The sequence below is a fragment of the Neovison vison genome, chromosome 5 (genome assembly GCF_020171115.1).
Source record: "Neovison vison isolate M4711 chromosome 5, ASM_NN_V1, whole genome shotgun sequence".
Lineage (NCBI taxonomy): Eukaryota > Metazoa > Chordata > Mammalia > Carnivora > Mustelidae > Neogale > Neogale vison.
This window is the reverse complement of record NC_058095.1, coordinates 33,192,726-33,213,799: the sequence shown is the minus strand read 5'-3', so window position 1 is coordinate 33,213,799 and position 21,074 is coordinate 33,192,726. Positions and strand designations below refer to the sequence as shown.

Here is a 21,074-nt window from a genome sequence, read left to right as displayed (position 1 = left end):
ATCAACAGGGCTTTTGTTGTTGCCAATCATCCAAAAAATAATGTTGTTTCTTCCTTCGAAAATAGAGACGCAGATGCCCTCTCTGCGCTCTGCTGCTTCTTAGCACCTGCCATCCAATCTGTAATTACCCGGTATCTTTGATTCCTCCTCTATTCTCGTCCCTAACAGGTAGGTGCCGCAGCGCACCGACATTCCGTCTGGTCGACCTCTCCCGCCCAGCATTTAGAACAGAAGCGTACGCCGAGAGGCGCGCAACAAGATGTCGGCGCGCGCCCGGGGAGGCAGGGGAAGGCGGCTGCGGGCGCCGGGTGCCCGGCGAGGCCGGCCAGTAGCTGGGCGCTGGAGGACACCGGCTGGAAAGGGCGGGGGGCGTGGCGTGGCTCGTGCTTGCGCGCGGCTCCGCCCCAGCCGCCCTGTCGCCACGCGGCCAGCAGATGGCGCTGCAGGCCAGTCCTTGGCGCCCGGAAGGCGGAAGCGCGGCGGGGCGGAGGCGCAGAGAACCCGCGGAGGTCGCCCCCTCCTCACCTCCCCCGGCGGCACCTCCGGACAGAGGCGCCACGGGGCGTGAGGAGGGAGCCCGGCGGATGCCCCCAGGACAAGCATCCCCGAGCGCGGCGCCCCCGGGGCCCCCAGGGAACATGGGCGTGCTCAGGGCCGGGCTGTGCCCGGGCCTCACCCAGGACACGGTCGGGCAACTGAGGACTCGCGGGATCAGGACAGGTGACCGCGTGCGCGCCACCCAGCTGGGCCCCACGCGGACGGGGCGTGTCCCGCACCGGCTGACCCGGGAGGGGCCGTCCCCTCCGCGCTCTGTCCCGCACCTCTCGGGAGAGGCGGGAAGGCGGGAGGAGGGCCATCCGAGCCTCCCGGGGAGGGCAGAACCCTACCCAGGTGCTGGGCGCCTCGCCGGACCCCGCGTCTCTGTGCTTTTACCGAGGCCGCCTGGGACGTCCTGTCCCGAGGTAGAACCGTCACTCCGCTGTAGGTAGCCAAAAAGCCAAATGTGGAAAGCTCGGGCCTCCCTTCCTACCAGTCAGCGGCTTGGGTCTTGTTTTCAGTGGTGGACCTGGTTTCCGCAGACCTAGAGGACGTAGCCCAGAAATGTGCCTTGTCTTACAAGGTGAGCTGCCCATCTCCGCGCTCCAAAGCTGGGTGAGTCCAGATGCTCACCACCCCCACCCCCCTGCCTCGAGCCAAAGGAGGCAAGGGTTCCCCAGGGTTGATAAGTAAGGTGGGGGAGCGTATGAGACCCTGGGATGCCCCCCCCCCCCGGCCGGCCGTTGCTGAGAAGCGTCCCCGACCCCACCCTGAGTTGCCCCTGCCCCTTCCGCAGGCCCTGGTTGCCCTGAGAAGGGTATTGCTGGCCCAATTCTCAGCCTTCCCCTGCAATGGCGCTGATCTGTACGAGGAACTGAAGACTTCCACTGCCATCCTGTCCACTGGCATCCAAAGGTTTGTATGTGTCCTTGGAGAGGAAGGGGAGAGGCTGGAGGACAGGACTGCCTCCACTGTGGCCGCTTATGCCTGAATCTAGAGAGAGCAGGGGTTTTCAAGCAGTGGTGGGGGCAGCATGGACCAATGGTCAGGACTTCGGAGTTCTCTTACCCTATAACAGCGTTTCTCGACTTCACACTCCTCTAACATTTTGGGATTTGTCATTACTTGGTTGGGGTGAGGGTAAGGGGGTCTGTCCTGTGCATTATAGGGTTTATGGCCACATCCCTGGCCCGTGTTGACTAAGACATCAGTTGTACCTGTCTTCTCCCCATGTTGTGTCAACCAAAAACATCTTCGGGTGTTGCCAGATGAACTCAAGCAAAGTTGCTTTGATGGAGAACCACTATTCTATAACACAAGATGTCAGTATTTCATTATTATTCAAGAGATCAGAACAACTCTGGTCTGGCCCTGCCTCCCACTTCACTTAAGGACAGAGCAGGAGAACGTGGCAGGACTGATAACACACGGAGTGCCTCCTGGGTACCGGTCACGGACATTAAATTATATAATCTCCTCAGTGACCCTGCGTGTTAGTGATTATTAACCAAACTTGAGTTTAGACCAAGAGGTTGGAGGGGCGAGGAGTGCTGGGGGGAGCAGCCCTGGGACACTCAATCAGAACTGGGTGTGTTCCCCACACTCGGCAGCAAGAGGGGCCAAGAGAGTTTTCATGGGGGAGGACTTCGATTCTGCTGTGTTGTTGGGAGAGGGAAAGCATTGGAAGACAACAGCCAGTTTCCCGCCAAGGGAGTCTGACCTCTTTCCCAGCCTGTGTGTGCGGAAGTTGATGAGAAACTCTGCCACGAGCAAGGTCTCTGGATTGGTTTGGCCCTTGCTGTTCCCCTGACACGCTCTCCTGGCAAGGTTCATGCAGCATGGGACTTGCTTCTCCAGGGTGGGGGGCTGGGTCTTACCCCATCAAGCACACCCTATGTCTACTAGGTGCCACAGATGTGCACATGATGGGTGTACGAGTCTGGCACAGTTCCTGAGCTTCATGAGCGTGGGGTCTAGTGGGTAGATAGAAGAGCAGGTGAGGGGCGCCTGGGTGGCTCAATGGGTTAAGCCTCTGCCTTCGGCTCAGGTCATGGTCTCAGGGTCCTGGGATCAAGCCCCGCATGGGGCTCTTTGCTGGCATGGAGCCTGCTTCCCCCTCTCTCTACCTGCCTCTCTGCCTACTTGTGATCTCTTTTTCTGTCATGTAAATAAATAAAATCTTAAAAAAAAAAAAAAAAAGAGCAGGTGAGCAGGAGAGGGGTGGAAGCGTGTGTGGTGGCAGCAGAAGGAGGGACTGATAAACCGAAAGCAGACCTGTCTTGGGGGCTTGGCGAGCTTATGAAAACTGACATAGGCAGAGGAAGCACTTAGGGAGCAGTCCAGGGGTAAATGAGCAGCATTGCGGCCACAATGGGTCAATGCAAGGGAAATCAGAGTGGTTCCAGAAAGCTCTGTGAGGAAGGCAGGCCCTCTCCAAGCGCCTACGAAGAACCTGGCCCTGAGCTCGTGCTTTGCAGCACATGATTTCATTTTTTTTCTCCACCACCACCAATGAGCGAGTTACAGTCAAACTCAGCGATTGGAGAGATGAGGAAACTGAGGCCCAGGTTAAGTGCTTGCTTAAGTTCTCTTGGCTAGTAAGTGGGAGGCCAGGCGCTTGGGGTTCTATCTGTCATGCTCCTGACTTTGCCCCGCCTGCCCTGTTGCCCCTCTCCTAGTGGGAGGCCGGAATGCGCAGGGAGCTGTCGGCACAGGGCAGAGGTGTGCAGGGCGGACTGGACGGGGGGAGCCCTTGGGGGGAGATGGCAGTGCTGGGGGCTGAGAGTCCCATCCAGGGCAGGTAACATGCAGGAGAGGTGTAGAAGAGGTGTGAAAGGCCTTACTAGCTGGTGGGATGTAGGTGTGAAGAGTCAGAGGAGGCGCTAGGGTTCCAGCCGGGCTCTCAGTATTCCGTGGACACTGGACGGATGTAACTTTTTTGAAAGTTAGGTAGGGAGTTACATAGACATTTGAGAAATACTTCATTCACTCAAAGTAAACGAGCTTTTTTGTAGTGGGCCATCTCAGAGCCCGGTGTGCCCTGTGAGTCTTTACAGGGACCCTAGAGCGTGAAGTGCACCTTGCAGGAAGTTGTATCGACTGGTGGAGAGAAGTGGTTCTGTGAGGGCTGGAGCTATGGCTCGTTCATCTCCGTATCTCCCTCATTTTATTTACTTCTTTTTTTAAACGCCTGCCTGCCTGCCTTCTTCCTTCCTTCCTTCCTTCTTTCCTTCTTCTTTCTTTCTTTTAGATTTTATTTATTTATTTGACACAGAGAGAGAGAGAGAGTGAGCCCAAGCAGGGAGAGCTGCAGATGGAGGGAAGGGGAGATGCAGGCTTCTGCACTGAGCAAGGAGCCTGACGTGGGGCTCCATCCCGGGACCCTGGGATCTTGACTTGAGGCAAAGGCAGATGCTCAACCAGTTGAGAAACCCAGGCGCTCCTGTATCTCCCTCATTTTAGAGGAAGGCCTTCAGGAAATAGGGAGTATTTAGGCTATGTTGGAATGAATGCCCCCCCCCCAAAAAAAACCCTAAAAGCCAATTCCAAAGGATCAGTCCCAGAAATTGGTTGTATTCAAAGCAGGTGTTAAGACCCAGGTGTGGCTTTGCTGCACAAGGCAGGTGGGGCAGGGGGCGGGAGGGGTTGTCTCTCCACTGAGTTAGAGGTGAACGATAGTGGTCCTCTGGGCAGTAGGAGAAGTGACACAGGAATACAGGTGAGAAGCCGGCTGAGGGGGATTTGGGAATTCCTTCTGCAGCATCCTCACAGCCAAGAATGAGGTCGATTTTTGTTTGGGGAGTCAACACCAGTGGGTTAGGCCAGGCTACACATTAGAATCATCTGGGAGGTTAAGAAATATTTATGCCTGGGTCCCACCCATTCTGACTTTATTGCTCTAGGCTAATGGTTCCCATACTTGTCCACACAATGGAATCACTCGGGGAGGGGTGTCTGCCTGGCTCAGTCAGTAGAGTGTGTGACTCTTGATCTTGGGGCTGTGAGTTCAAGCCCCATGCTGGATGTAGAGATTACTTAAAAATAAAATCTTAGGAAAAAAAAAAAATCATAGGGGCACTTGGGTGGCTCAGTTGGTTAAGCATCTGCCTTCACCTCAGGTCACGATCCTGGGGTCCTGGGATTGAGTCCTGAGTCAGGCTTCTTCCTCTGCGGGAAGTCTGCTCCTCCTCCCACAAATAAACGAAATCTTAAAATAAAATAAAATCTTTAAAAAAAAAGAATCACTTGGGCAATCTTTTAACATCCTCAAAGGTTATGCCTCCTACAGACCAATTAAATTACATTCTCTGGGGATGGGACACAGGGATCAGTAGTGTTTGAAGTTCCCAGTGATTCCAGTGTGCACACAGGTTTGGGAACTGCTAATACAGGCTTCTTTTTCAAAACTGCTCTTCTGATTTTAATATGCAGGCAGGATCGAGAATCACTAGTCTAGCCTAGTGGTTTTCAAATGTGGAAACGCATCCACACCACCTAGAGGCCTTGTTGAAACTCCTACATTCTCCAGTTTCTGATGCAGAGTGGGGGGGAGGGGGGATGGGAGGTGGGTGAGAGTTTGCATTTCATGCCAGTTCCTAGTGCTGCTGCTGCTGGTCTGGGGAACCACACCAGGAGAACCCCTGCTGTGCTGGAGCTAGGGATTGTCTGATCCCAAGGGGAGAAGCCACAGCCCTGGAGTGGTGACAGGAACAATTTGACTGGCAGGGACCTGTGCTTAGAATCATGGGGTCCTTGGAATTGGAATCAATTCCCAAGGTGCTGCTTGGCACAGAAGGGTCTGTCTCGGGAGGTCTTTAAGAACCATTTAGGGTGGGGCGCCTGGGTGGCTCAGTGGGTTAAGCCGCTGCCTTCGGCTCAGGTCATGATCTCGGGGTCCTGGGATCGAGTCCCACATCAGGCTCTCTGCTCAGCAGGGAGCCTGCTTCCTCCTCTCTCTCTCTCTGCCTGCCTCTTTGCCTACTTGTGATCTCTGTCGGATAAATAAATAAAAATCTTTAAAAAAAAAAAAAGGAACCGTTTAGGGTACTAGACCCCATGAAGCTATTTGCAGGGCTGGAGAAAGGTTGCCTGAGGCCAGGACGCAGAGCTGTTGGTAATGGGGTGTGGTTTAGGGGAAGCCGCTTCAGCCCGCACTTGGGTGGGGAGTGCAGTGTGGTTAGTGACCCGTTTCTTTTGTGATGGTTGGAGGACAGAACATGGATTTGGAATTGGCTGTGTCTTGACTTTACCCGAAGGCTTCCGTGGCCAGAATGTCGACAATATAGGAACCAAATAACTAAATACTACTGTTCTACCACTTGTTTCTCTAGGAACGTTTATTGTGTCTCCCCTGTGTTTCTAGCATCGGGCCAATGTCCTTGCCCCTGGGTCCTATGGGCCAAATGGGAAGAGAGACAAAAACAAGCACATAGAAAATAATCACCAACCCCCAGAACGGAGTGAATTCAGCACGGCTGCAGGATACAAGATCAGCACATAAAAATCAATTGCGTTTCTATATACTCAAAACAAACCTGTGGAAATGGAAATTAAAACATAATACCATTTACAGTTGCTCCAAAGAAAATGAAATACTTAGGTCTAAATCTAACAGAGCAGGTATAGGAGCTGTGTGCTGAAAATTAAAACTTGCTGATGAAAGAAATCAAAGACGACCCAAATAAATGGAGAGACAAACTGTATTCATGGATTGAAAGACACAGCATAGTAAAGATGTCAATTCTCCCCAAATTGCCCTATAAATGTAATGTAGTACCTACCAAAGTCCCAGCAGACTTTTTTTTTTTTTTGTGAACGTAATGTTTATCCTAATAATTACATGGAAAAAAGCCAATGACCTTGAATTGCTAAAACATTTTTGAAAAAGAATAAAGTTGGAGGACTCAGTCTGCCAAACGTTCTTACTATAAAGAAGTAATCGAGATGGATATGGTATTGGCCAAGTGAAAGAGAAATAAATCAGCAGAGTCACATAAAGAACCTAGCAATAGACCTACAAATATGTCCAACTGAATTTTTTTTAAGATCTTAAGTAATCTTAAAAAGAAAAAAAAAGATCTTAATCTTTATACCTAATGTGGGGCTCAAACTCACACCCCTGAGATCAAGTTACATGCTCCTCAAGCTGAGCCAGGCAGGCATCCTAAAACTGTCAAGCTTTTAGAATAAAAGGAAGAAAATCTTTGAGAACTTGGGCTAAGTGAAGGGTTCTTAGACTTGACACCAAAAGTGTCATTAATATAGATAAAGTTTTTAATAAAAAAATTAAGGATGAATTCAGAATTAAAACTTTTGCTCTGCAAAAGAGAAAAAGAAAAGCTATAGAGTGGGGAAAATATTTGTAAGCCACAAAGGACTTCCATCTAGAATATAGAATTCTTAAAGGGCACCTGGGTGGCTTAGTTGATTAAGCATCTGCCTTCGGCTCAGGTCATGATTCCAGGGTCCTGGGATTGAGCCCCACGTCAGGCTCCCTGCTCAGTGCAGAATGTGCTTTTCCCTCTCACACTTCCCTTGCTTGTGTTCCCTCTCTTGCTATCTTTCTGTCAGATAAATAAGTAAAATCTCATGGGGTGTCTGGGTGGCTCAGTCGTTAAGTGTTGTCCTTCTGCTCAGGTCATGATGGGATGGAGCCCTGCATCAGGCTCCCTGTTCATCGGGAAGCCTGCTGCTTCTTCTCCCACTCCGCCTGCTTGTGTTCCTGCTCTATGTCTCTCTCTGTCAAATAAATAAATAAAATCTCAAAAATAAAGTGAATAAATATAATCTTTTTTAAAAAGCATGAGATAGGGGCACCTGGGTGGCTCAGTGGGTTAAGCTTCTGCCTTCGGCTCAGGTCACGGTCTCAGGGTCATGGGATCGAGTCCCACATCGGGCTCTCTGCTCATCGGGGGCCTGCTTTCCTTCCTCTCTGCCTGCCTCTCTGCCTACTTGTGATCTGTATCTTTGTCAAATAAATAAAATCTTAAAAAAAAAAAAAGCATGAGATATATTACTACATACCTACCAGAATAGCCACCCCCAAAAATGGTGACAAGACTAAATGGTGGTAAGGATGTGGAGAAACTGGATTACTCATTCATTGCTAGTGGGATAGTAACATGGCATAGCCATTCAGGGAAGTAGTTCATAGTTTCTTATAAAATTAACATGTGCTGCAGCCATCAAAAAAAATGGAATCTTGCCATTTGCAATGATGTGAATGGAACTGGAGGATGTTATGCTAAGAGAAATAAGTCAATCAGGGAAAGACAATTATATGATCTCACTGATATGTGGAATTTAAGAAACCAGGCAGAGGATCATAGAGGAGGAGAGGAAGAAATAAGACAAGATGAAACCAGACAGGGAGACAAACCATGAGAGACTCTTAGTCATAGGAAATGAACTGAGGGTTGCTGGAGAAGGGTGGGGAAGGGAATGGGGTAACAGGGTGATGGACATCAGGGAGGGTATATGTTGTAATGAACACTGGGTATTATATACAACTGATGAATCACAGACCTGTACCCCTGAGACAAGTATTACATTACATGTTAATTAATTGAATTTAAATTTTAAAAGAAATGAAAATTAACATGTGCTTACTGTACAACCCAACAGTTGTGTTTTTTGTTTTTTTAATTTTTAGAGATGGGGAGAGGTGCAGAGGGAAAGAGAATCTTTTTTTTGTTTTTAAGATTTTATTTATCCATTTGACACAGAGAAAGAGAGACAGCACAAGCCAGGGGACTGGCAGAGGGAGAGGGAGAAGCAGGCTCCCCACAGAGCAGGGAGCCCTATGTGGGGCTAAATCCCAGGGCCCCAAGATCATGACCTGAGCTGAAGGCAGATGCGTAACCGACCTAGCCACCCAGGCACCCAGGGAGAGAGAATCTTAAGCAGATTCCGTACCCAACATGGAGCCCTATGCTGGGCTCAATCTGACAAACATGAGGTCATGACCTGAGCCAAAATCAGGAGTTGGACACTTAATTGACTGAGCCACCCAGACACCTCTTAAATATTTTATTTTTATGTAATCTCTACACCCAACATGGGGCTCGAACTTCCAACCCTGAGATCGAGAGACCCAGGCCCCAATGACTGAGCCAGCCAGGTGCCCCTTGGCAGTTGTATTCTTAGACATTAGTTAATTAATTAATTAATTTTAAAGATATCTTTTTTTTTAAGATTTTATTTATTTATTTGACAGACAGAGATCACAAGTAGGCAGAGAGGCAGGCAGAGGAAGAGGAAGGGAAGCATGCTCCCTGCTGAGCAGAGAGCCCGATTTAGGGCTCGATCCCAGGACCCTGAGACCATGACCTGAGCCAAAGTCAGAGGCTTAACCCACTCAGCCACCCAGGCGCCCCTTAGGCATTTATTCCAGAGAAATAAAAACAGGTTTACACAAAAACCTGTACACAAATGATCATAGCCATTTGATTCACAATTGTCCCAACCTGGAAGCAGCCTGAACAGACTTCTATGAGTGAATGGTTAAATAAACTTGGTGTGTCTGTACAATGGGCTGCTTCTCAGCAATAAAAAACAACAGCTAGGGATACAGCAACTTGGACAGATCTCAAGATGCTGAGCGAAAGAAGCCAGCCACAACGGCTACATGCAGTGTGGTTCTGTGCACGTAACATTCTTGAAATAACATCATGACAGAGGTAGAGAACAGATGGGTGGTTGCCAGGGACTCTCAGGGTGGGATGGAGGGGTGTGGCTATAGCAGGGTGGGCAGGGGAGACATGTAGTGATGGAAATACTCTGTTTGCATGAACATACATGTGTGATAAGATTGCATAGAGCTGGGGTGCCTGCATGGCTCAGTTGGTTAAGCCTCTGCCTTTGGCTCAGGTCATGATCTCAGGATCCTGGGATCGAGCCCCGGTTCCCCCGCCTCTCTGCCTACTTGTGATCTCTCTGTGTCAAATAAATAAATAAAATCTTAAAAGAAGAAAAAGACTGCTTAGAACCGTACACATACACACATACATGGAACACGGGAATCTGGATAAGCTCTGTTCGTTGCACTGTGGTTGGCTTGCGATGTTGTGCAGTACAAGAGGTCACCATTAAGGAAAGGGAAGGGTACATGAGACCTCCCTGTACAATCTTCTTCTTTTTTTTTTTTTTGGCGACTTCCTATGAATGTATAATTATTTCAAAATTTAAAAAATGACAGGGGCACCTGGGTGGCTCAGTAGGTTAAGTGTCTGCCTTTGCCTTGGGTCATGATTCCAGGGTCCTGGGATTGAGCCCCCACAGTGGGCTCCCTGCTCTTTGGGTGTCTGCTTCTCTCCACGCTCCACCCCCCAACTCCATCTCTCGCTATCTCTTTTTCTCTCTCAAATAAGTAAAGATCTTTAATAAGTAAATATCATAACAAATACATCATGGCAAATTTTGGGAAATGCTATCAAGGAAACCCGTAAGGGATTAAGACCCAGAATGGAAAGAGGACCCTTTGCTGGGATGGCAGAGACCTCTGTGGAGAGCAGAGTGATCTTCGGGCTGAGAGCGAATGGATGAGGAGGGGCCCAAGGCAGAGCTTGTACCTGTGCCCTCTTTCCCTAAGGATATTCAGACCATCTCTGGACAGAACCCAGGCTTGGGAAGCAACGTCTTGCTTTTCCTTTTTGCTTCCTATTCCCCTCTGCTCCCTCCAGTCTGCTGGGTTGATTCTGTTCCTCCTCTTTCACCAGCCTGGACAAACTGCTTGATGCTGGTCTCTACACTGGAGAAGTGACTGAGATTGTAGGAGGCCCAGGTAGTGGCAAAACCCAGGTATGTGGGCAGCCCGCAGCCGGGAGGACGCGGGGATGGGGGAGGTGGGAAGGTGGGTGCATGGCTCCCGATCCCTGGGGCAGCTTCTGCCAATGTACTTGTGATTCAGAGAGAAGATAGGTGGTGAGGAGTGGGGCTTGAACTTGAGCTTGGCCCATTCGCGTCAGTGGGGTCTGGACAGGATTTGGTGGGGGGAAATCCCATTCTGGGCCCTCTTTGGGGGCTCACATTCTCCCAATGCCTCATCTCTTCAGGTGTGTCTTCGTGTGGCTGCAAATGTGGCCTACAGCCTGCAGCAGAATGTTCTGTACGTTGATTCCAACGGAGGACTGACAGCCTCCCGACTCCTCCAGCTACTTCAGGCTAGAACCCCAGACGAGGAGGAGCAGGTGAGGGCAGGAGGTTTGAGTTTCTTCAAGGTTCCGATACAGAAAGACCTCATTATCCCTTATGTTGCCTGAATTTTGGGCATTTGGACGAACAGTCATTTCTGGCTTTGAAACCATGCTGTTCTATTCATTCTTCCTGTATTCTTCAAGTGTCCTGTAGGACATTATCCCAGCATTGATGGTCCCCACACTGATCTTCCAAGTGACCCAGCTCCTTGCACACCCTAATTCAGGGCTGGCAAGCACACAGCATCTGTGTTTCCTTCCCATTTCTTGCATGGCAGACATTCCTAACCAGACCTGCCATACCTTGAGCCTGAACTCTGACTTGGCTTTACAGCACGGCACCCAGGCAACCACCACCATGAGAACCGGCCCAGGAGACAAAGCCCATTTGCTAGCTTGGACTGGAGTCCTTATGTCTAGGTTTCTTGTTCAGCTTTAAAATCCCTCTTTATCGGGGCACCTAGGTGGCTCAGTGGGTTAAGCCACTGCCTTCGACTCAGATCATGATCTCAGGGTCCTGGGATCGAGCCCCGTATCGGGCTCTCTGCTCAGCAGGGAGCCTGCTTCCTCCTCTCTCTCTGCCTGCCTCTCTGCCTGCTTGTCATCTCTCTCTGTCAAATAAATAAATAAAATCTCTAAAAAAATTTTTATATAAAAAAATCCCTCTTTATCTTGCTTGAGCCCCTGCTCCCTCTTATCCAAAGCCCCTTCTTCACCTTGCCACACCCTTAGGCAGGAGCCCTCCAGAAGATCCAGGTGGTGCGTGCGTTTGACGTCTTCCAGATGTTGGCTGTGCTGCAGGACTTCCGAGGCGCTGTGTCCCAGCAGGTGAGCCTGTTGTTCTGCCCCTCCCTGCTTCACCTAGCTTGCGGGAGGCTATCTGCCAGGGGCAGGTGGCCTCGGACAGACTGGCAAAGCAGATGTGCCATCTGGTGACTCCAGCTGTGCCTGCCACTGCCAGGGTGGGATTCCTGTGTGCTTAATCCATTCCTGAGTGCCTCACTGTTTTCCTGCCCATCCCGACTGAACAGTAGTAAGACCCTTGATGCAAGAATCAAGTCATATTCATTTCTGCATTCATCCTCCATGGATCAGCAAGGATTACTTTCAGCTGCAAGTAAGAGAGGCTGTGTGACAGGCACTTGAACCTTGAGGACATTTAATTATCTCACATGAGTCTGGAGTGGGCAGATCCGTGGTATTAGGACTCTAGGCTGGTATGTCTGATTCTCTTGCTCTTCCCCCTCATAACTGCTAAATGGCTGCTATAGCTGTAGGCATCATGTCTTCCCACATCAACACCCATATTCAGGGCAGTAATAGATGCCCTCTTTTTCTGCCTTCTTCTTTTTTATCAGGAAAGAAAAATCTTTCTCCAGAACCCACTAGTAGACTTCACCTTACGCCTTGTTGGCCAAAACGGAGTTTTTTTTTTGTTTTGTTTTTTTTTAAAGATTTTATTTTATTTATTTGAGAGAGACAGTGAGAGAGAGAATGAGCGAGGAGAAGGTCAGAGAGCGAAGCAGACTCCCCATGGAGCTGGGAGCCTGATGTGGGACTCGATCCCGGGACTCCAGGATCACGCCCTGAGCCGGAGGCAGTCGTCCAACCAACTGCGCCACCCAGGCGTCCCCAAAACGGAGTTTTGTGTGTATCTTAGACTAGGGGTTGGGCCCACCTTCCATGATGTCAGATTTCTGCCCTCTACCTGAACACATCCAGAATCCTATTAACAAGGAAGAGGGGCTTAGAGTAGCTTTTGGGTTGGTACCCCCTTATACCTGCTGGTTGCCTAGACAGGATTTGGTGCACTGATTTATAGGCTGTTAGATTTAGAAAGACATCTGGAGGGGCACCTAGGTGGCTCAGTGGGTTAGAGCCTCTGCCTTCGGCTCGGGTCGTGATCTCAGGGTCCTGGGATTGAGCCCTGCACCGGGCTCTCTGCTCAGCGGGGAGCCTGCTTCCCTTCCTCTCTTTCTGTCTGCCTCTCTGCCTACTTTTGATCTCTGTCTGTCAAATAAATAAATAAAAATCTTAAAAAAAAAAGAAAAGAAAGACGTCTTAGAATAGTTCAATTCATGTTAAACTTTCTCTGACCCCAAAGGATTACATGTTCCTATGGGCATACCTGGGATGGTATGTAAAGTAATGATTTTTACAAACTTTGGAACACTTAATAGTTGAACAGAAACTTGCCATAGGAGCAGTAGCTTATTATGACCCATGCGTGTTGAGACAAGTCAAGTAGCCTGATCTAATCCAACTCTCTCATTTCTGGGGATGAGGAGAATGAGGACCAGAGAAGTTTAGTAAGTTGCTCAAAGTCACTGCAAAATTAGGATAAGAACCAAATCTCTCGGGACACCTGGGTAGCTCATTTGGTTAAGCAGCTGCCTTCATCTCAGGTCATGATCCCAGCGTCCTGGGATCGAGTCCCACATCGGGCTCCTTGCTCAGCGGGGAGCCTGCTTCTCCCTCTGCCTCTGCCTGCCACTCTGTCTGCCTGTGCTCCATCTCTCTCTCTCTGACAAATAAATAAAATCTTTAAAAAAAAGAAAAGAAAAAAGAAAAAAAGAACCAAATCTCTCAACTCCCAGGTCAAATGACTTGTGTTTTTCTTTACTGGAAGACAATTAGGATAGTATATATTCTATTATTGCATAACAAGTTATCACAAACATAATGACTTAACACACTTATTACCTCATAGTTTCCATGGGTCATGAGTCTGGGCATGGCTTAGCTGGGGCTTCTGCTTAGGATCTCAATAGTCTGTAATCAAGATGGCAACCAGGCTATGTTCTTTTAAAAAAAAAATTTTTTTTTTAAGATTTTATTTATTTATTTGACAGAGAGCCATAGCGAGAAAGGGAACAGAAATAGGGGGAATGGGAGAGGGAGAAGCAGACTTCCCACAAAGCAGGGAGCCCAATGCAGGGCTTGATCCCAGGACCCTGGGATTATGACCTGAGCCAAAGGCAGATGCTCAATGGGTGAGCCACCCAGGTGCCCCTTCTTAAAAGATTTTTTAAAATATTTTATTTATTTATTTGAGAGGGAGCAAGCGTGTGAGCAGAGGGGTGGGGTAGAGAGAGAGGGAGAAGCAGACTCCCTGCTAAGCAGGGATCCCAATGCAGGACTTGATTCCAGGACCCCAGGATCATGACCTGAGCTTAAGGCAGATGCTTAACTGACTGAGCCACATAGGTGCCCTGGACTGTGCTCTTATCTGAAGACACAACTGGGGAAGAATCCACATACCAGTTCACGGGGGTTGTCACTAGGACTCATTTCTAGTGGGTTCAGTGTCTTGCTGGCAGTTGTCCAGGCTCCCACTGTTCTCTGCCCTGTGGCCCTTTCCATAGGCAGTTCACAGCATGCCCACTTGCTTCACCAAAACAGCACAAGAATGAGAGCAAGGGGCGCGTGGGTGACCCAGTCGGTTAAGTCTCTGACTTCAGCTCAGGTCATGATCTCAGGGTCCTGGGATCGAGCCCCTCATTGGGCTCTGTGCTCCTTGGGGAGTCTGTTTCTCCCACTCCCTTTGCCCCTCACTTATGCTCCCACTCTCTTTCCTTCTCCCTAAAAATAACTTAGATTAAAAAAAAAAAGTGAGAGCAAAATGGAACATGTAGTTTCATGTTACATAATGTAATCTTGGGAGCAATGTCCTTTGCCATGATGCATAGACTCATCAAGACGGTCCAGCACCTCTGACACTGTATTAGTCAGAAGCCAGCCACAGGACTCGCCTGCAGGTGGAGGAGGGGATTACACAAGGACTCAAACACCTGGAGGTGGAGGTCAAGGGGCCACTTTAGGGTCTGTCCTCCACGGATGACCTGATAGCTCCATAGTTACCAGCAGTGAAAGGCTAGCTGGCCGCATTTTAGCCAGAGATTTTAACCTGCTCTCCCAGACTGAGGAAGAGCTAAGCTGAGTTCAGTTTTAGCTTCTCTTCCTTTCGGCCATCCTCTCCTAGACGAGCAGATGGTTGAGAGTCAGTAACTGGACGATGAAGGAAAACATGCAAAAGACCAGATAATGCTGAATATCCAAGATCTGGCCAGTATGAAATGAAAAGAAAGTTGTGGAAACAGAAACAGCAAATTACTTGGGTAATAAAAGAGTAAGGGAGATTAGGTACAAGAAACTAGGACGATGCTTATGCGTGTGTGGAGAAAAAGATGGTGGTTTTAACAGCTGGCTGTCTATATAATCTGTATTTGGAACTGCTTGAAATGCAGAAGATGAGGCCCTAGAGGCATGATCTAGAAGGAGACTGAAGTAAAGAGAAGGCTAACCCCTTCAGCACAGAAAGTTGGAAATTAGGGAAGTAAGCAGAAGAGGGAGAGGAGGAGCCTGGCAAGATGATGGTGGGGGAGGCTGGCCATGAGAGAGATGGCTGCTAAGCAAATTCAGGACTGGGGGTGCCTGGGTGGCTCAGTTGGTTAAGTATCCCACTCCTTTTTGTTGTTGTTGTTGTTGTTTTAAGATTTATTTATTTGTGAGAGAGAGTGTGCAAGAGAGAACAATTGGGGGGAGGGGTGGGGGAAAGAGAGAGAGACAGAGGATCCCAGAGCATCTCTACTGAGCAGGGAGTCCAATGTGGGGCTAGATCCCAGGACCCCGAGATCATGACCTGAGCTGAAATCAAGAGCCGGTTGTTTAACAACTGAGTTACCAAGCACCCCAAATGTCCCACTCTTGATCTCACCTCAGGTCTTGATCTCAGGGTCCTGAGTTCAAGCCCCGCATTTGGCTCCACTCTAGGTGTAGAGCCTGCTTTTAAAAAAATTCTTGGGGCACCTAAGTGACTCAGTTGGTTGAACATCCAACTCTTGATTTCAGCTCAGGTTGTGATCTCAGGGTTGTGGGACAGGGCCCCGCATTGGGCTCTGCATTCAGTATGGAGTCTGCTTGTCCTTCTCCCTCTCTCTTTCTCCTTCCCCTATGCATGGGCTCACTCTCTCGCTAATAAATAAATAAGTAAGTAAATAGATAAGTAAAATCTTTCGGGAAAAAATAATCTTAAAAAAAATAATTCAGGGCTGGGAGCCTGGCTGTCTCCATGGGTATTGCATGCGACTCTTGATCTCGAGGCTGTGAGTTCAAGCCCCATGTTGGGTGTAGAGATTACTTTAAAAATACCTTAAACAAAGAAAAGAAAGAAAATTCATGACTGGGGCCAGAGAACTTGGATTAGGGATTTCTCAAATTTAATTATTTTGGTGTATCTGCGATATCCTGTGATTTAAACCCCCTCTATCCAACCAAGTCTTCAGTAAAATCCATATACCTACAAACAGAGAAGGGAGGAAAAGACCTTACTGAAATTCCATGAGGCCTGCACAGTTCTGTTTGGGGTTGGAGAACTTATTTCTTGCCCGTGTCTGATAGAGGAGCAAGCTTGCTCTATAATGGATGCTCTCTAGAGGCCAACTGGTTTATGGCACCTGCTCCTCCCCAGGTGAGCAGCGCCTCAGCGACTGTGAAGGTGGTGGTTGTGGACTCAGTCACTGCAGTAGTCTCCCCACTTCTGGGAGGTCAGCAGAGGGAAGGTAAGAGGTGCGGCAGAGCCCAGGGTCCGGGACGTCATCTAACCTCCCACCTTTGGAATCCAGTCCCCGATCAGCCCAATCCCAGGTGCCCTGCTGCCTTCGCCCTCTGCTTCTCCTTCTCCAGGTTTGGCCTTGATGATGCAGCTGGCTCGAGAGCTGAAGACCCTGGCCCGGGACCTTGGCGTGGCAGTGATGGTGAGGAAATGCACTTGGCAGCTTGCTGGTCTTATCTCTGCTCCCTGGGCTTTGCTGAGGAGGGGGACATGAATTTGATTTCTAGTTCCAGCTGTTTACTTTCCTTAAATGCCAGCTTAACCCCCAACATGGTCCTTTAGGACAGGATCTTAGCCCAACTTCCCTGGGCCATCTAGAGCCCTAGACTGTGACAGGATCAGACATAAATAGCCAAGGGGTCAGGGACAGTCTTGGTTTTCTTCTTACTCTAAGACAGGTTTTTTGAGGAATAATTCACACACAGTGACTTTTTCCTCATATGAAGTTTGGCTAATGGATACTAAGGTATGCATCTTGTTAAAGGCACAATCAAGATCTAGAATATTTGGTCATCCAAAAAGGTCCCCAAGCCCCAGACAACCACTAATCCTGTTTCTGTCCCAATACTTTTGCCTTTTCCAGTGCTTCATAGAAAGGAATGTTTTTGCTTTCAAGGTAAACTTTTCTGCTTACTGGAGACTGTTTAAAAAGTCTGTATGCTTCTCATAGGGTAAAAAATAGTTAAATATAGGAGTCGAATTTGTAGTAAGTCTCCACATCCACAGAAAACATATTAATATTTTTATATATCTCCATAGGACCTTTTTTCTGCCATATATACATATATTTTTAACCAGCTTTCCAATTAAACTATAAGCTTGTTTAAAAAAAAAAACAAAAAACCTCATCTCATTCCATTTCCCTGTCTTTAAATAGATGTTTTAAGAATGCCATTTTTAGCAGTTACATATTTTATTTAATACCTGTGTTACAGGGTTCAGCAAACTTTTCTGTAAAGGGCCGGAGAGTAAACAGTCAAGGCTTTGTGGCCATATGGTTTCCGTCACAGCCACTCTGCTCCGCCAAGGTTGCGTGAGAACAACCACAGACAGTCCCTAAACAGAGGGCATGACTATATTCCAGCCAAACTTGACTTTCAGAAATAATTTTGGGGCCACAGTTGGTGTGTCGGGAGTAGTTTGCCAACCCCTGGTGTCCCATAATGGTCTGTTTCCTGATTGTGAGCCTGTAGTTTGCTACCAGTTTTCCTCTTTTATTTTCTTAATTTTAATTTTTAAAAAAGAATTTATTTATTTATTTGACAGAGAGAGAGCGCAAGCAGGGGGAGCAGCAGGCAGAGGGAGAGGGAGAGGCAGGATCCCCACTGAGCTGGGTGCCTAATGTGGGACTTGATCTCTGGACCCTGGGATCATGACCTGAGCTGAAGGCAGATGCTTAACCAACTGAGTACCAGGCACTCCTGGTTTTCCTCTATTTTAAGTAAAATTCTGGGGTGCCTGGCAACTCAGTCGATTAAGCATTAGACTCTTGATTTCAGCTCAGGTCATGATCTTGGGGTCATGAGATTGAGCTCCACATTGGGCTCTATGCTCAGCAGGGAGTCAACTTTAGATACTCCCTCTCCCTCTACCCCTCACCCCTGCTCACACACTCGCTCTCTCTCTAAAATAAATAAATAAATGTTTAAGTAAAACTCCAGTGAACACCCTGATACCCAAATTTCTTTGCACATTTCATATTATTTTCTCAGACTCCTAAAAGTATAATTGCAGAGTCAGGGATAAACACATTTTTTAACTAATTTAATTTTAAAAAATATTTATTTATTTGAGAGAAAGAGAACCAGATCGAGAGAGAGAGAGTGCACGAGTCGGGGGGTGGGGGGTGGGCAGAGGAAGAGGGAGAAGCAGACTGCTCGCTGAGCAGAGAGCCTGATGCGGGACTCAATCCCAGAACCCTCAGATCACATCCTGAGCTGAAAACAGATGCTTAACCACCTGAGCCCCTCAGGCACCCCCAAATACATATATTTTTAAGTGTGTAGATATGATATCGCCAAATTTCCAGGAAGGTTATACTAATTTGTACACCCACAAGCAGTGTTTAGTTGTTGTTTTTTTTTTTTTTTTGAAGATTTTATTTATTTGACAGAGATCACAAGTAGGCAGAGAGGCAGGCAGAGAGAGAGGGGGAAGCAGGCTCCCCGCTGAGCAGAGAGCCCGATGCGGGGCTCAATCCCAGGACCCGGAGATCATGACCCGAGCCGAAGGCAGAGGCTTTAACCCACTGAGCCACCCAGGTGCCCCTCTTTTAGTTCTTAAGTTGAGTCCCAGGGCCTCCCTCTCCTGACTTCAGGCTGTGTAGGATCACCTGCTTTTGGCCCTAGCTTAGGCAATGGGGACTCAGTGATGAACAAGCTGCAGCCCCCTGTCCCCGGTTGGGGGGGCCGGTGGGGAGACTGTCATCAAGAGGATGCCGTGAGGCTCTGGTTGCCCACCTATGGCTATGCTGGACAGAGGAGAACTGATTGACCAGATTACGACCTCCCTTTCAAAGCTCCCACGACCCCCTACATACAGATGCCACAAGGGCTGGGTGGATGTAGTCTCAGAATGCCTGTCCACTGGGGGTGGGGGTGTAGGAGGTGCGAGCCCACCCTTCCCTTCCCTCCAGCGAAGTGCAGACACTGCTGCTTATTCCCAAACCCATGGCCCATGACTTTCTGCTGGAGTCAAGCCTGACGCGTGGTAATTTCATAGAAAGAGTAGAGCACTAGTGAGGACCCGGGGTTCTAGTTCCAGATCCGCTGTCAGTAACTCAGGGAACCCGGGGAAGTCCTTTCTCTGTGCTGGGCCTCAGTTTTCCCACTTGTAGAATGAAGCAGCAGGAACAGATAACCTCTATACTAGCATGATCGATCTGGAAGTCTTTGCTGCTTTTTGCCTTAGGTAACCAACCACATGACCCGAGACAGGGACAGTGGGGATCTCAAACCTGCTCTTGGACGCTCCTGGAGCTTTGTACCCAGCACCCGGATTCTCCTGGACATTGAGGAAGGAGCAGGAGCATCAGGCAGTTGGCGCAGGGCACGTCTGACCAAATCTCCCCGTTTGGTGAGCTGGCTGCAGGGGAAAGCCAGGAATCTGGGCCCTTGAGGGTGTTTGTGCGCCCAGATGTCTCACGGAGGGATTCTTGGATGCTGAGTCCCGGCAACCAAAGAGGCTGCCTGCTTCAGTTGCTTAACTCAAAAACCTACCCTTCCCTCCTGTCTTTTTCCAGCCAACAGGTTTCCAGGAGGTGGTAGACATTGGGACCTGGGGGCCTCCAGAGCAGAGCCCAGCATCCCAGGGAGATCAGATATGACTGTGCTGTTGATTGGGAAAAGCCGGGGACATCAAGCGCCCCACCTCTGTGCACGTTGGCAGCTTCTGTTCACGGTCACCCAGCACTTGGGACTGTAGGAGAAGCTCTCGGGCTGGGCAGAGGAGACATCTCTGTTTCCTCAGCCTCTCTTTCTGTGGCAAGAGAGGACGCTGTGTTGGAAGGACCCAGAAACTCATGCCGGTCCCAGGTTTTCTTCCTTGTTTCTATCATGTATGTTTCCATGGGAGCTGAGTTCACCCTGGCCTCTTGCCTCTGTGAAGAGACCTGCTAGAGACCAGACAGAACCCTTTGTGTCACCATGGTGCCCGCGTTCCATCCTCATACAATAACTGAGCCCAGAAGCCTCTGCTGCTCTCTCTCTCTCTCTCTCTTTTTTTTTTTTTGTCTCTGTTTTTCCATCTGTAAGATGGACATCCCTTTCCCCTAGCGTTGTCTTTGAGTTATGGGTAGAAGTGACCTTGCAAAAGCAAAGCCCTTCTTTATCTATGCCCTGCCCTTAAAAATACAAACAGGAAATTCCCTGAGCCCCAGAGCCACCTGATTTCCCCCCAGAAGGGTGTTTTTCAGTTTCCCCCAGTGAGGTTCCAAAGAATGGTTCTTCCTTTTCTCCCTCTTGCTGATTTGGTTTCACGCACCTGCGTGCATCACCGTGACCAGGTGAGACTGGGAACTCGCTGCAGTCCCAGGGATCTAATTTAACAGGAAGGGAGAATGTGGCCCTGGTGAACCCAGCTACTTGTTTATTATGCATGGTGCCCTGTAGGGCCCCTCCACAGTATAGAGTAGCCAGAGTTGCTGAACCATGGCCTTGCCCATAAACAGACAGGAGAGAATTTGCACAGTAAATAGAGCCAGCTGGGAAAATTGATGCTGGCGTAAATAATACATGGCAAATGTAGTCCTTTATGCAGAAATTCATTGCCGGTGGCTCCAAGATGCACTATAATTACCCTTCTCTTCCTGCCAGCTGTACCACAGCCTGGTGCCCTAGTCTATGAAATAACCCCCCTGTCTGTTTGTGGCACTGTGGCCATCCATCTGAGAGCTGCAAGCCCTGGCTGGGGGGTGGGGGAAGAGGAGGACACCAGGGGAAGAATAATAAAAGGCAAAGTAGAGAAATGATCAGAATTGTTTACTGACCACATTTTTTAGAGGAAGGTCGCCTTTCTTGGTGAAAGAGCCTGTCGTGATTAATTAGTTGTGTCTTGGCTGCAGGAAGAGGGGGGGTGGGTCAGAGTTCCAGGAGGAAGATAGGATATGAAGACGATGAACATAGCAGAGACAGAGGCCGGAAGCAGGGAGGATCTGAGCGAGCAGCAGACGGGCTCCAGGGTATCCGCCTGCGGGAGGACAGGGGAGGGGAGCCTACGACTGGGGTGAGGCT

General features: G+C 49.0%; 1 protein-coding gene across 2 annotated transcripts; it reads left to right on the top strand.

Moving 5' to 3' along the window:
* The first annotated feature begins 499 nt into the window (after positions 1–499).
* RAD51D (RAD51 paralog D) lies at positions 500–20,812 on the top strand. Of its 2 annotated transcripts, none has more exons than XM_044248415.1 (10): positions 500–720; positions 1,059–1,120; positions 1,334–1,452; positions 10,254–10,335; positions 10,590–10,724; positions 11,463–11,558; positions 16,201–16,291; positions 16,416–16,486; positions 19,255–19,419; positions 19,586–20,812. In XM_044248415.1, the coding sequence occupies exons 1-10, from the start codon at positions 585–587 to the stop codon at positions 19,667–19,669; spliced, it is 1,041 nt and encodes a 346-aa protein (XP_044104350.1). In that variant the 5' UTR covers positions 500–584; the 3' UTR covers positions 19,670–20,812. The 2 variants fall into 2 exon arrangements, with proteins under 2 accessions (XP_044104350.1, XP_044104351.1); XM_044248416.1 differs by having other exon boundaries at positions 716–720; positions 1,059–1,152.
* The last annotated feature ends 262 nt before the right edge of the window (positions 20,813–21,074 follow it).